Here is a 15957-nt window from a genome sequence, read left to right on the forward strand (position 1 = left end):
GGCCACGATGGCTAATCTTTTGGACACATGTATGTTATATGGTAATATAACATTCTACACGTGGACAGATGGTTGCAGGAAATTATATGAGAACACACATCAACTTTGCAACATTAGATGAGAATGAGGCCACTTGTTAATTAGAGCATAAAGTAATCAACACGAGTCCACGGCAGCAGACAGCCTCACCTTGCCATCTGGCTCATCCATATTATTCTTCAATAAAACCGATAATTGATTGTGGCTGTTTTACCCGCATCGGTGCCTGCTGGTCGTCCTGTAGATTGTCCAGTGGCTAGAGTCAAGAATCAAATTTAATCCTGGTAATTTTCCTTCTGTTTGGCCAAAAAGGCTGGCACCGCTGCTGTATTGCCATGGCAACAAGTGTTTTTCAGATAAAAGATTTTCCTTGCTTTCTGTGTCTTTCTGATGATGGACTGCTATCTCAATGAAAGCATTTTTTTTTTGTAAATTAAATCTGGTGGAACAAGAACAAGATGTTTACTTTATTCTCAAATGAATAAAGGTGTTTTGTGTAAAGTAAAAACCACAACCTTTATGTTCACAGTGTTTTATTTACCTTTAATTCAGTGACAGCATTGGTAAAAAAAAATGATACAGCAACACACTTTTAAAGTCCACTTTAGACATAGAAATAAGTAATCCTATGATTTACGGAGGCCACTAGAGGACTCTAAAGTGTTTAATTTTTGGCTGTGAGTAACTATTTTGATGAAACCTTCAAACCTTTTAACCCACTTGTGCCATTAACTGATCTTTTGACCAATAACTTATGGCACTGTTTCATGAAGCTTCATCAGTCCAGTTTGGAAAGAAAGGGAGATCTTCTTATATACAACTCACATTTTTTCTGCTGCACACTATTCTTTATACAAACGTTAGTTTTTAAAAGTTTTTAAAAATAAAAATTGAATGTCAGCACATTTCTTCAGTACTTTGAAGATGAAACGAGCTGCGACGATGTCTTCTGCGTCTTTGAGGTTCTATGTGCTACTGAAGATTTTGAGCCAGAAGAAAAACAATCTTGTAATCAGTTTATGATAATTAGCTAGCTAAAAATCGGTTTTCGAAATCATAAATTCCATCCTCTCTTAAACTCATTGACATTTTACTTTCTAGCCCTTTTCTGAACAGCTTGTGAAGTCTTTGGAAAATGTGAAATGAGTATATTGTGGCTGTAAAACCTGAAAAAAAAATCCTTTCACAAACAGCGGGCTTCAGAAACAGCACCTCTGTGAAGAACAGAGGTTAAGAGATGTACAGACACAGCTGAGCATGGGGTGTCTGCCTTCGCTGACTCACATCCAACTTCTTCAATCCCCTTTCTATTTCACACATACTTCTTAAAACCACATGATGTCGAGGGCTGTGGCTTCACTTGACACCACAATGAAAGCCTCTCATCCCGTCACAGAAGCAGGCGTCAGTTGAACTGAAGGGTTCGGCCCTGCTCACATGGGTTTCCACTCCGTCAGAAGCAGATATGAAAGCTGTCAGGCTCACGTTGGGATAGGAATTCTTGATGCTTTCCGTCTGAATATTCATCCAGTTTCTGCAGAGGCATGCTTAACACTGACAGACATTTTGGGGTGGAAATAGGAATGAATTTACATGTCATTGTTAAAGGGCAACTTAGACGGGATAATGGAGCATCATGACACAGTGTCATCATTTTCTAAGGTCAGTAGATGGCGCTCTTTTAAAAATGATGCCAGGTTTTATTAAAATAGTTGCTTAAAACCGAAGATTATACAGCAAAGAGTGCCATCTAGTGGAGAAATAATAATAAGGCTTTCCTGAAGCTTCATCACTATCAGCTCATCAGTTAAATATAGTTTTTACTGTTAGGAGAACAAAGGTTATCAAGCACTGTTTCTATTTAAAAATGCATGTAAGTAGTTTTTATTCAGCACAAAATTATAACAAACATGCAAACATTGTGGGTGTTAATGTGTTGAGTAGTTTCTTAGTGGTGGGCTGAAGAAGCTTTAGGAATCATTGACCTATTTTTAGAACCCACTGGATGTCACTCTATGCTATATTCTTTTGTGCAATTACCTTAATAAAGATTTGTTTTTAAAGAAAGAGTGCATTCTACTGAACGAAGAAAATAAAGACGCTGCTTCATCAGACAATCACTAGTACATGCAAGCGGGGGTTATAGTAATCCACCCCTCATTGGTCTATATGGTGTCAGAACTAACAGTATATATTTTAAGCCTTGGTACGTTCGATTATTCAAACAAATCCGTAATCAGAACACATCTTGTCAAGTTCCGATGCAAATGGAGAAATCTGAACCTTTGGTGAAAATGCCTGAAGTGAGAGCATCTCAGATAAAGGAGAACCGACACGTTCATTTCCTGTCTCGGATTCCAACTCACATCCTTCTTCTGCTGCTCATGATGTAATGCAGAGGCAATTAACTCCCTCTCCCAAATCATGAACCTCTCTCTCCTCCACTTTCACACGTGTTTCTTCTCGCCCATTCGGGTTCACTGGCAGACACACTGACTGCAGGGCGGGGTGCAGGAGTGAGGCAGAATGTGTTGGCTTTAAAAGATAAGCCCCCACCCCCTTGTTGATTCACGACTCTCCTCTAGGGGGGTGATGTCATGCTTGCAGAGCAGGAAAGAACTTGATGCAAAAATTGTCTGCTCGTTTGGAGCTGCAACAATAGGTTATTATGAATTGTTACTTCTTAAATAAATAGAAAAGTAGGAGTATACAATTGTCACTGACACTTATATTTATTGGTAAACATGACAGCTTCTCTTCAACCAATAGATAGACAAACATTATTTGTTGTATTGCATTAAAACATATTATTTATTCTTTAGAGACTCTATTGCTTACCTTTTTTTTAAATAATATTTTAAATGAATTTGTCCCAGCATAAAAATAAAGCTAAAATAATAATGAATGAAAGATAAGATGATCGACTTCCTCACCTTTAGAAATAGGTTGCAACTATTACAGGTACAAGTTAAATGGTGCATAATAATTGAAAAGATTCAGGAAATCATGTCTTGATGAAGTTTAGTTTAGTCTTTTGCATGCGCTAACCTAAAGTAGAGGTTAACTAGTTTTAAGTGTTAGGAAAACCTGATTCAATAATTATTCATTTGAAACTACTGGTAACACCGAAGTTCTGCTGTCGAGGAAGACTATGTAGCGTTCTAATATGACAGTATTCAGTGTGAAGCTAGTAATACAGAAAACATCTTTCGTAGACTTGGCGAGAGCACACAGAGTTCAGATGGAACAAGGTCGACCACGACTTATGTTCCACACCAACATGAGGACAGATAGGAGTTATTACACTCTTGATGTTCATTCAAGGGTGAACTACATGATGCTGGAGGAAGGACATCTTACCTCACGCACGGTCAGTACCCACAAAGTGTGGTTCAGCACCCGCAGCAAGTTGTAGATTGCAAATGGAATTGTGGCACTCAAACCTATGTTAAGTTTCCATTTGAGGGGCTTCTAGCTGCTAGCTATGATCGAGTGTCCACATGGCTGGACTGCTGTACTGCTTGAAGTTACTATGAAGATAAAACCAGAAACTGATATTTAGCTGTGATTTGTGGTAATGGGGCAACAGAGGTTCCACGGCATTGCAGTTACAACGTACCCACACTGGAGGGAACCAGAAACTACGTTTTCAATCTAACAAATTCCTGCTTTAATAATAATGACATTTAGAAAACGATTCAAAGGTAAATCATTCCCAGCAATCTGAAATATTTTATAGGGGGAAAAAGTTCAGATTGTCTCTTTTAACCACACGGTATCTGGAGCTCTACATATGGTTTCAACAGTTCATCCATCCAAACCACTCACTTCCCTCTTGCTCGTAGGTGTGCTGTGGAATCTTTCGTCCTGCGACGCTCTAAAGATGCCCATCATTCAAGACGCTCTGGCCGTGTTAACCAATGCGGTGATCATCCCACACTCTGGCTGGGACACGTCCCCACACACCCAGGAAGACCGCAAGATTCACCTCCACTCGTCCCAGGTGCTGCGGAATGCTACCGGCTGCTTGAGGTCCGTCTTCTTTTATTCTTCGGTCTCTTTGTGACTTCCATCAGTTCAACACTGCTATTAGAGTTTGAGTTGAGACTTACTCAGTGCTGTTGATGTGACTGTTCATGATGCTTCTGTCCATTTGACTGTGTGTGTTAATTGTTTAAACTACAAATCAGTGAAAATGTAAAATAGAAGAAAAAACTTTTTTTGATGAATTAATCTTACTTTGAAAGACCCGGAATACGGACTTTTGATGAATCACGATTAGATGTTTTTTTAGTGTCTGCAAATTGCTAGTATCTAATCTAGTATCTAACCAGTTCATTTTAATAAAAAGTGGCCTAACAATACAACATTCTAATACAAAGCTAAGAAAAGATCTAAAGAAAACTTGAAAAAGAATACTATAAGTACTGTTAAAAAAAGAGACTTAATAGTTTTTTTTTCATTTCTTATAAATAGCGCCCTTTTAATTAATATAGCTACTGAAATCAAATTTTCTAAAACTTTTTTTTTTTCAAACTCAACTAAGTTATGATACCTTATTTTCATTAGAATTGAATCCCAAACTGGATCTTATAATTTCATGAGTTGATAAAACGGTTCTTATCATATATTCTGTAGCACACACCAACCACAGAATACACCACACTAAAGCAAAACTAACTAGACTAGTGTAAATGAAATGTTTAAACCTTCATTCACACAGTAACAATAAGCACAGAAACAATTTGTTTTACAAACAGTGCTTGTAACACAGCAGTAAAACAGCCACATTAATTAAATATATAACCCGAGCAGACACAATCATTTTCATTTTTTCTTCTTCTTTTAGTCCCTCTGGAAGCTTTTGTCATCCTATTGCATTAAGTCAGTTCTTTACGCTGCCGTCTCCAATGTCACCATTTATTTTATAATACCAAGCTTACATGCAGTATCTCTTCTTCCTTTATCTTGTTCTGCTAGAGCAGCTGTCCAAAAATCCATAGATTAGAACTATCCTTACCAAATGTTTCAAAGAATCTGATAAAAAGTACCGTTTTAAGTCCGGAAACGTATGAATTGAAATAATAGAAGAGCATGTAAGTGCTTCTCATGCTGTTTGTATAAGCTGCTCCTCTTATTATCAAAAATAATTATAATAATTACGTAGTCGTTGAAGGTTTTATAAGCGATGATCAGAGAGATATAAACTGTGAAAGAAAACAAGGAAACTACTCTGGGAACGACTGCTGCCTGTTCTCTAAAGTCTATTTTTTCTTTTGAAGCCTGATGTGATATTTTATGTCCTTGTCTCCCAATATTACTGTAAAATCCATCTTTCTACTTCAGAACATTCTTAATAAGACGCCTCCTCAGCCTCACCCTCTGTGTGACTCCCTGTCACACTTGCACAAAAATGCCGACATCAGCAGAGCTAGAAAGCTGAATGTGTGAATTGAAATTTGACAAATTTCAAGGTAACCATCCAGGATGACACAGCAGTTTCATGGACGTGCAGATTTTTGGGATTAAAAGGAAAACAAGAGAAACTTTAGTTGATTTGCTGTTGTCTTCATGATGCTGCACTTTCAAGCCTTGATATTTTGACCTTATTGGGAGAATTTTTATTAGTTTTTTTTGCTGTAAATACAATCTTTATCTGAAAAGATTGATCCAATTGTTTCAACAATGATTTCTATAAACGTTCTATAAACATTTTGATTTCCTCAATCTGCAATATCACCACAACAAATTAGCCGTGAGCATTAAACGAGAGAAAGCTTAATGGAATCGTTGTTGCTTGTTTGTGCACAGGAATGTGAGTTCTGCTGGCGAGGAGGCCCGGCGGAGGATGAGGGAGTGCGAGGGTCTGACAGACGCACTTCTCTACGTCATTCAGACAGCCTTGGGGAGCAGCGAGATTGATAGCAAGGTAGATCACACACACACACAACACACACATCCATCTCCACGATCACACACACCTGCTCCCACGGAAGCATTAAATCCACAAATGAGGGGAAAAAGCGTGTAAACGTCCTTGAAGGGATATTCTTGTTTGTGTGTCAAGAACACAACAGTCACATAATACGCATGCTAATGTGTGTATTTACATCTGTTCTTACTGGATACATCAATTATGCATCGTAAAGCTTTTTTTTTTTTAAAACATTATTTTAACCTTCACCTGGTTTTCTTGGATATGTTTATGATCACAAGGACTTTTCTCGAGTTGCCTCCATCTTTTCTACTCCTTTATCAGCATTCAGCTGCTGTGATTGACAGGTGGTCAACAATGACAACATGTGCAGGGTGTGTCAGTCGGGTCCTTTAGGTGTGTGTGGAGGTGTTTGTGGAGGCTCTTCAGAAGGAGTTTCTAATCCGTCCAAATCCCCGAAACAGATCAAAGGCACTGACTGTTGACAGCATTACCAACAATGGGATTAGTGCGTGTGTGTGTCTTTGTGTGCGTAGGTAACCGCCTGGCGATGTGTGTGAGCGTTTATTTTGTTTGTTTGTGCTTATTTCACTGTCTAAAGTGTGGATTGTTTCACACACTCCTGCAGTTTATACAGCTTTGAAATGCTTATATCTCTAAACACACACACCTGAGAACTACACTCGTGTGTCCCAGCACACACTTACAGTTGTGAGACCCTGAACTGTACTCCTGTGCTGTACTCAGTCAAGTAGCATGTATATCTGTACATGATATTAATCAAGCTTTATGAAGCATCATCATTATTCAGAGCCCTTATGTGTTGATTAAAGTAAAGTAAAGTAAAGTAAAGGTTATTTGTAAAGCGAGTGTGCGAAGTGACTCTTAATAGATCTTGGAACTCTATTGTACTCATCAGTATGTATCTGTTTGCACAAAACTCTTTTTTTGATTGAAATATTTACATTAGAAAATGCACGTAAATGTTGCCCACTTTCTTTGGAGATTAAATATGTTTTTCGCCATAACCACACCCACTCTGCTGTGATTGGCCAAACATCAACAATCCTGGAAGTCTCCAACTCGAAGGGACTCGTTGTATAAAAAAGGGGGCGTGATTAAAGTTGGCTGCAGGAGGAGTGAAGACCATTATTATGTCGTAATGGACTCCGCTCTCGTAACTTTTCATTCGCTGAGCTTTTAGGAGGGTAAAGTTTATAGGTAATATAGGTATATGTAAGTAATGACTACAAAACATCATCATGATGAGGGACTTCGTATTGGAGAGGAAGACTTCAACATTTGAAAAATGTGAGTGAGTCAGGGGAGATGGATTTTCACATATTTGTCCTTTAAGCAAGTATTTTAATGAACCTCTGATCATTTTGTTAAAGAGCTGAGAAAATGAAAATAGTGTATCATGAAGCTTCATCAGGTAGGCCCCAGATATTTTAGTGATTCCATGTTGAGAATAGTTTTTTCCCTTGTAGTTTATACATTTTACAGCTTTTAAAAGATGCGCCTTGACCTATGTCCTTTGTCTTTGTCTTTAGACTTAGATTGTGTCATCTTGTTCTTCCTCTTTATGTTCTTCTTATTTTATTTTTTATGTATTATTTTTTTATTGTTTATGAAAAATTGCTGGCTATTGGTAAAAAACAATTTCCCAAAGGAGACCTCCTGAGGGATCAATAAAGTTTTACCTTACCTTACCTTACCTTACCTTAAATACCCACCTGGATACCAGGATCAGGAGCACGTTTTTTTTTCTCCTGCCCATACTTTTCTGAATTTTTGTCATGCTTCTGGCATGCAAGACTGTTCAAGTCAGGCAGGAGCAGGCTCTGCTGAGAGATCAGAACTCTCAGTCAAAAGAAACACTTAAAAAAAAAAAAAGTAACATAAGATCTGTACCCGTATTTGAAGATTGCAAATACGTAAATAAATATTTCTAACTGTAAACCACAAGGGACGTTGAAGATTTGTAGTCGTAATATAATGAAAAATAAAGAGAAGGTACTTTTAGATTAACATGTTCAATGGATAGAAACGTATGCACCCGTTTTACTTTCAAAGAATCAAGGATCTCATGGAAAACCTTCCCTCAGAATCATGTTTTCGTTTTAGGGTTGAAACCTTGTCTTCAGAAGTATGAGTTGTGTTGTCATGTATACAGCTGGATCTCTTCCACTGAGGTAAATACATCTTACCCTCTTGTTTCTCCATCAGACTGTGGAGAACTGCGTGTGCATCTTAAGGAATCTGTCGTACCGGCTGGCTGCAGAGACGGCTCACAACCAGCAGGGCGGCTCCGAGGAGCTGGACGGTCTGTTGTGCGACACGGGCGGGAAAGACGCCGAGAGCTCGGGCTGCTGGGGCAAGAAGAAGAAGAAAAAGAAGGGACACGATCAGGTGAGAAAACTGCTGAACATTGTCAGAAACAGCTTAGTAAGTTAATATTTAGGGAATAAGGATGGATAGTTTCTCTAAAAGATTTGGAGCATTCATCATTTACTTGGGTTGACAAACACATTTGTCGTAACTCTGGTTTGAGGTGAACGACCTTCTTGGCTTCTATAAATACATTTGCAGGGTGGAGGTCGTTCATCTTGACCCAGAGACAACACATGGGGAAAATGTTTAATAGACATCATTTTAATAGACTTCAAGTTATAAACCGCTCAGAGTAATTTCAGGCAATTTCTTGATAGGATATAGATTTGCCTGTAATGCTGGGTAGAGTAGCCAAAATCTGTCAAAGTACTGTTAAATCTAAATGATTATACCCAAGTTAAAGTAAAAACTATTAGTAAATAGTACTGAATAACTGTTTAATAATCTGATTAAAAAAAAAAAAAAATCAATTAATTACCAACCTTTTTTTTTTTAATCAATAAAATAATAAAATCAATAAACTCAATTAATAAGTAATATAATAATAAATCAAAATAAATATTTGTTTTGGTGTAAAAGTAAAAAGATTCATGAAATAGTTGATAGATATAGTATATAGTACAGAAAGTATAGTACATACAAATATTGATTCAATTACAAAACAAAAAACTAACCCGTCCCGCCCCTGATACTGAGTACTGTCACGTGACGTGTGCACGGCTACGTTTCATTGGTCGGGAATGAAAAAGAAATAACCAAATAACTAAGTGAAAGGAGAGCAGAAAGCATTAAACATGGAATACATTTCAACAAATATTAGACATATTTTAATTATTATAAACATCGTCTGACCTCCTTTGTGCACCCTTGTCATAAAGAAAATATCGAATGTCATTTTAAGATGCAACATTGCTACAACGTTGTCCCAGGACTTGATCAGTTGGTCCATCAAAGCAAAGCTGGATCACTTACTGCACGGGCTGGAGGACTCGGAGGAAACTCTAGCCATCACAGTGTTATTATAGAGAGAAAAAAATATGTTTTCCAAGTGTGACAGAGACGACAGTTCAGGGGAAAGAGCAGGATCATCAGCATTCACACCGAGTAGATGATTTCAATAAGCTCCCCAATAGACACCTGCATCGACCCCGCGCGACCTCTCCTGTTGTGGAAGGACGAGGCGGAATCGTACTCACCTTTATCCGCCTCTTCACCGCAGCTGTGTCTGCTTACGCTGAAGGAGAGCGACGATCAGCTGAGCTGTAATTACAGCGGAGTGGAGGAAGTCTGAGTCAAAGGAGGCTAGGAAACCAAAACCAAAGGATGAGGATGTGTGAAACCCTGAATGGGACGTCAAAAGGAGAAGGAGTGGAGCGTTAAAAGAAGCTTGGGTTTATTGTGTTGGCAGCGTCTCAGTCCTGAAGCAGGTGTTCGATCACAGCCGTCCAGATGGAAGATGTTAGTCGCAGAAACAATGTTCCACGAAGCAGGTGCAACAATATGGTTTGACTCGTTTTTCAGTGACGTAAACTTCTCTAACCATAGGATGAAGCTCAAGGAAACAGTGTGGTTTGGAGTACAGTCGACACTGAACACACCGGGAAATACACTTTTACACTTTTCATATACTGAGAAGATTCTGCCTTAACTGTATGCGGGTGTAATCTGTATGTATGTTTCCTGCAAGCCAATCACGTGTGACTTTACCAAGGATGTCACTGATAGCAAAAAGAAATAGATGTTTATAGGTTTCTGTTTATTAGTCAGAATTAAAATCAGATTAATTATTTCTAATGATTTAGATACATTGTTGTATATATCTTATACTATTAGTTTATAGAAAAATACCCTAAATAAGTTGCTTTCATCAATTTTACTCAATAATGTGACAAAGAAGAATGATGTGGTATTATTTTAAATAAAGCCAGGAAAGTAACGCACATTTGTTCAGGTCAGTACTTTGGACATGCATGACGGATGTCCAAAGGGCGGCTCGTGGGCCATTAGTTGTGCTCTAGAAGAGTTTATGAGGCCCTCTGGCTCCTATTTAAAATCCTTTTTATTGAAAAAATAACAGTCACACAAAGTGAAGCTAATAAAAGTGAATGCTGTTTCCTAAATACTAAAATTGTTGTTCCAGTCTGTCCGTGAAGAAATTCTCAAGGTTGTGTTGAACTGGTTGAAGAAATAGATAACCAAGGACATCCTGATCCAAGTGAATTTTCAAACCTCTCATTGGTCAATTCACAAATATTTCTTAAACAATAAACTCACTCAACATCTCTTCTTAACCGTGTGTCGTCTCCTGCAGTGGGACGGTGTCGGACCATTTCCAGACTTGGCTGAGCCTCCTAAAGGGATCCAGATGTTGTGGCACCCGACGATTGTCAAGCCTTACCTCACCCTGCTGTCTGAGTGCTCTAATCCAGACACGCTGGAGGGCGCAGCAGGGGCGCTGCAGAACCTGGCTGCTGGCAGCTGGAAAGTGAGTACATATTTTGTCCACTAGAGGGCGTAAATCATCATCTTTTACGGTCCATCATTATTGTTTGTTAAAAATATTAAGGACATTTGTCAAGAAGGTTCTGATACAGATGAAGTGGCTGAGACAATTAAGGGGTATTAATATGTCTCTTTTCACATGTGCAGTGGTCAGTGTATATCAGGGCTGCAGTGCGTAAGGAGAAGGGCCTCCCCATCCTTGTGGAACTGCTGAGGATCGACAACGACCGGGTCGTCTGCGCCGTGGCCACAGCTCTCAGAAACATGGCACTGGACGTCAGAAACAAAGAGCTCATCGGTCAGAATCTTCTCCCCTATATCATGCTTGCTATGATGTTGAGGGTTTACCTTGACCCCATCTTTCATCTCCACACATTACCACAGGTAAGTACGCGATGAGGGACCTGGTTAACCGTCTCCCTGGAGGCAACAACAACAACACCACTGGAGGAGGGGGCGGAGCCAACAGCACCAACCTGGTGACCAAGACCATGTCCGACGACACCATCACTGCCGTGTGCTGCGCCCTGCATGAGGTCATCACCAAGAACATGGAGAACACCAAAGCTCTGAGGGACGCCGGGGGCATCGAGAGGCTCATCGGCATTGCACGCAGTAAAGGAGACAAGTAAGTTACTACATCTTTATTGTCAACTTCCATGTTTAACCTAAAGAAATGTACAAATTATTTACGACCCTGGTGTGGAAAGGCGCTTTAGAAATAACCATTACTAACTTACTTGCTTACAAATTTAGTTATTTATTAGGTTTTAATAACGTTTATAGAGATTATTTATTTTTAAACAAATGATTATTAACATCCAGAATATTTATTTTTCTATATTTTTTACAGTGAAGACATTAACAGATACATGTGAAAATTTAATTTTAAGGTCTTGAAGGACGAATCATTAGTCATGAAAAATTGTCATTCTTTTTTTTTCCATCTTTGTGATTCCATCACGCTTTATCCTGCTTCTGCTTGTGCTCTGCTGGATTCCCAGACATAGTCCGAAGGTGGTGAAGGCGGCTTCGCAGGTGCTCAACAGCATGTGGCAGTACAGAGACTTGCGCAGCCTCTATAAGAAGGTAGGACACACACCAGCACAGTCTGACCTGAAAGTCACTCACTCACTTGTCTCCTCAGGATGGATACTCTCAGTACCATTTTGTTGGCTCATCCTCCACGATAGAGCGAGACAGGCAGAGACCCTACTCTTCATCCCGTACCCCGTCCATCTCTCCTGTGCGAACCTCTCCCAACAATCGATCAGGTGCGTCCAAACACTCTCCTAGTGGTCCATCATGTCCGTGGAGATGAATGGCTTTAAACAGCTGCACCTACTGAGAAATGATCAATGCAATCACCTCCTGTGACAACATCATCATCCCTGGAGTGTTGTTTTCTGACCTCTACAAAAAAAACAAAACTTTTTTGTTAGAAGAGCTTGAAGTCACATAATTGTCAACACACACACACAGCTCTACACACATGTCGCGTTATTGGCGACACAACAACTGAGATTTAGTTTTGGATCACAAAGTCAATAATGGTCTTAATGGTATCTTTCTGTGCAGCGAGTGCTCCGGCATCACCAAGAGACGTGCTGGCACTAAAGGAAAGGAAAGGCGACTATGATTTGACCAGCAATGCAAGTTACCATGGCAACAAGGGTGAACATACATCTAGGAAGGATGCCATGATGGGTATGTCAGACACGCCAACACTGTAACATGTGTTCTCTCCGAGCCTTGTTATAATATAGACGTTGTTTGTGTAAATAACGTCAACACATGGAACTGAAAGCATGTATTTTATTTACAGATTAACCAACTTGTTTAATATTTTCATTTAAATTAAAATGTGTCAAAAATAATCTGGGAAAATTATGTCATCAGTGAGATGGCCCTCTTTTATTTATAATTGTTTACTAATTTTATAAAACCTCCCATTATTGTTAAGACAAGAGCGCCATCTACTGAGCTCAAAGAATGATGACACTGTTCCATGAAGCTTCATCAGTCAGTTCTTGAACCTGTAGGAAGGAGTGCCATCAATACGAGTGTTGATTCAGAATGTGCGACTGTGTCATGTTACCATCATGAGAATTCTATATTGATATAGTTTAAGACTAGCTTGAAATGGCCAAATGTTTATATTGTCTTAACAAAAAAGCACAAAGACGTAGCAGTCCCTTAACCTTTCAACTCAAATTCATTTTTGTTTGCAGGTCAAATCCCAGGAGGCTCCTCGACGCTACACAGAGGAGCTTACGTCTCTCCTACCGATGACCTCAAGTACAATCAGGTACGTCTCTAAGAACCGTCAAGTTCAATACTTACTGCCAAATCTGTGTGAGGCAAATTAGAATCAGATGTTTTCAAACACCAACAACACTGATAACTTGAAGTTGAGTGTTGAAGTTTTATTTATTATGTTTGCTTTTTGTATTTTTGGGTCAGTTGTATACTTTGCTTAACTAAGTTTTATTTTCATGAATTTACTGGTGAAGGTAGATGGAGTAGTTGAGTTTGGTTGTGAAAGGAAGATAATTATTTTTATTTTTATTTAGAAATGTTTTTAAAGCACGTAGGAGAGTCTTAAATCTCAAATGTGAACATTAAGACTCTGCTCGCTGTTTGATAATGTTAGTCCAATGAAGCTTCATGAAACCTTTTGTCATTTTCATAGTTCAATAAATGGCACTCTTGGCGTTAAAATAATAGATAGAGAGATATAACTTTATGATAGTTTAATTAAGAGGTTCATTAAAACATTTGCTCAAATACAAAGATTATTCAGGCAGGACAATGATTTATGAAGCTCCATCAGCATTCAACCTAGTTTATCATGTTAAAAAAAAAGGAAAAACTGTTCTTTTAAGTTATCGCAAATATTAGTCAATGTGTGTAATTTCCTTTTTATCTACTTCTCCTCATTATATTAACCAAAACTGCTCTTAGATCTTATATGTTCATCACATTAACCTGTTTTACCATTTACCTGCAGATCTCATCTCAAGGCCTCCCATCAGAACCCTACCCTCCCTTCCAGAACCCTCCACCGCCCGACTGCAGCATCTACGAGGACCAGACCTTCTACGAGAACCACGCCGGAGGGCGCCCTCCGCAGCAGGGTGACCCTAACATGCACCTGCAGGGCCTTAAATCCACAGGCAACTACGTGGACTTCTACTCGGCGGCGCGACCCTACAGTGAGCTTAACTACGAGACCAGCCATTACCCAGCATCCCCAGACTCCTGGGTCTAAGGGTGTGGCACAAGGGCACAAAGAAAAGGGAACACACTGAGGAAGCATTAAGGATGGACGCCTCACACTCTCAACTAGATTCTGAGTAGCATTGTAGTTAGCAGGAGTCAACTGAGGGGGGGTTGCGACCCACTGGGGAAGGACGGCCATGCATGTGCATGTTCACCACAACAACAACAACAGATACGTTTTCTTTCTGTGTTTGTGAGCCAATGACTGAAGAAGGAAGGAAGAGTGACGGGAAGTGACTTTGATGGACAATATTGGAGATTTGAAGGATCGCAGGATGTATGTTTGCTGTAAATATGTGCTGTAGAGTCGTAGTCCTGAAGCACAAGAAGCCGTTGGACGTCTGACACACACAAACACACACACACACACACTCACACACACCATCAAAAGGCGGTGCATCTCATGCTCGCCTCCCTGAACTTTGTCATTTGTAACTATATTTTGCTGTGTTTCTACTTTTTTCCAATTCCTTCTAGCTGTATAGTATTGGGTGTATATTTATGGAGATGCATTGTATGATGTACATTGCACTACTTCCCGCCATGACACGTCCCTTTTCAGTCCACATCTGAACTCTGAACTCCACTTGACGGCGGAAGGCGACCCCGCACGCAGCCACCTGCTGACATCGTTCAACAGTAGCTGGAGATCTGTGACCAAAACTTCAACACCTGACGCCATCTTGTTAGTCCTCCCGAGTCCACTTGTGTTCCCACAGGGTCTTACTTTGTAAATAACTGTGCCAAAATGTTAGCCGCCCTCAGAAAGGGTTACAAAAAGGGTCCAAGTTCAGCTTCGGCTGATCAACACGCGTGATGCTAGTTTGTAAATGCTTGTGTTTTTCTAAACTGTGTTTTATTGAAAAGTGTAACAAAAATAGAGGTGAAGGCTACAGCCAAAATAGGAAGAAAAAAAAAATGTTGGCAGACAAACTCCTGTCTCCTCCAAAGTTGTACAATTCAGTCAATATGTGTTGTAAAATAGTCAATGTTGGAAATCTTTTTTTTCTGAGATGTTGACAGGAAACTCCACGGTAGACGATAATGTTAAATAGAGTATGGATATATATTATATAAATATAAATATAAACTTTTTATGTGCAGATGTGGATGTCACGTATAGCGACAACATTATGGAAGTCCTTCCAAGAATAAACCACCCGTAGAAGTTGCGTTCACCTCCTGATTTTATGGTCAACACACTGAACCTGTCGTCTTTGTGTTGTTGTTGTTGCTATGTGGACTAGAGTAGACAGGAATAATGGTTAGTGGCACGACTACGACGAGGCTAAAGAGTGTGCAACATCCTCATGTCTGTGACTTGAAACAAAACTCTTGACAGTTTGTGACGGAGGACTTTTCGAATGTTCATGTGCATGGATCTGCCAGTGGAGCGACACACTCCAAAACCACGATTGAGTGCACGTGTCACCATTTTAGTTTTCCTTCAGTTGGAAGCGAGAGAAGGTTAGATTGTGACCCTCTGCTGTGTAGAAGTCGTCTGATGCTCTCGTGATCTCCATGCAAACTCTGCATAATAAAAAGGTATTTGACAGGAACTCTTGTTGTTGTGAAATCTTTGCTCCTGATCAGACTTGAGTCACATGTTTTTGACCAAATGTATTTTCAAAAGAGGAAGATCAGCTTTTCTTTTGCCTTAGATTGCAACAAGAAATATAACGACTCCATCAAACAACTGTTGTTGTCTCTTCCTCTGGAGACGTAAATATTCATTACTGATGGTCGGTGTCTTCACATTGGACAACGTAAATGTAGCCTAGGTCCTACGCTATCTCTGGATCCCT

The 15957-nt window shown here is 39.5% G+C and overlaps 1 protein-coding gene across 2 annotated transcripts in view; it reads left to right on the forward strand.

Annotated features, from left to right (window-relative positions):
- The window catches only part of ctnnd2b (catenin (cadherin-associated protein), delta 2b), an 89329-nt gene extending 73620 nt beyond the window's left edge, over positions 1–15709 (forward strand). For both annotated transcript variants that reach the window (XM_087810714.1, XM_087810713.1), the window contains exons 15-25: positions 3885–4071; positions 5851–5968; positions 8204–8386; positions 10680–10853; positions 11018–11168; positions 11255–11498; positions 11866–11959; positions 12018–12144; positions 12449–12577; positions 13102–13178; positions 13881–15709. In XM_087810714.1, the coding sequence (XP_087666840.1) occupies positions 3885–4071; positions 5851–5968; positions 8204–8386; positions 10680–10853; positions 11018–11168; positions 11255–11498; positions 11866–11959; positions 12018–12144; positions 12449–12577; positions 13102–13178; positions 13881–14141 (1745 nt within the window). In that variant the 3' untranslated portion in view covers positions 14142–15709. The remainder of the gene's footprint in view (positions 1–3884; positions 4072–5850; positions 5969–8203; positions 8387–10679; positions 10854–11017; positions 11169–11254; positions 11499–11865; positions 11960–12017; positions 12145–12448; positions 12578–13101; positions 13179–13880) is intronic.
- The last annotated feature ends 248 nt before the right edge of the window (positions 15710–15957 follow it).

This window comes from Callionymus lyra, chromosome 16 (genome assembly GCF_982586985.1).
Source record: "Callionymus lyra chromosome 16, fCalLyr1.hap1.1, whole genome shotgun sequence".
In the NCBI taxonomy this organism is placed as follows: domain Eukaryota; kingdom Metazoa; phylum Chordata; class Actinopteri; order Syngnathiformes; family Callionymidae; genus Callionymus; species Callionymus lyra.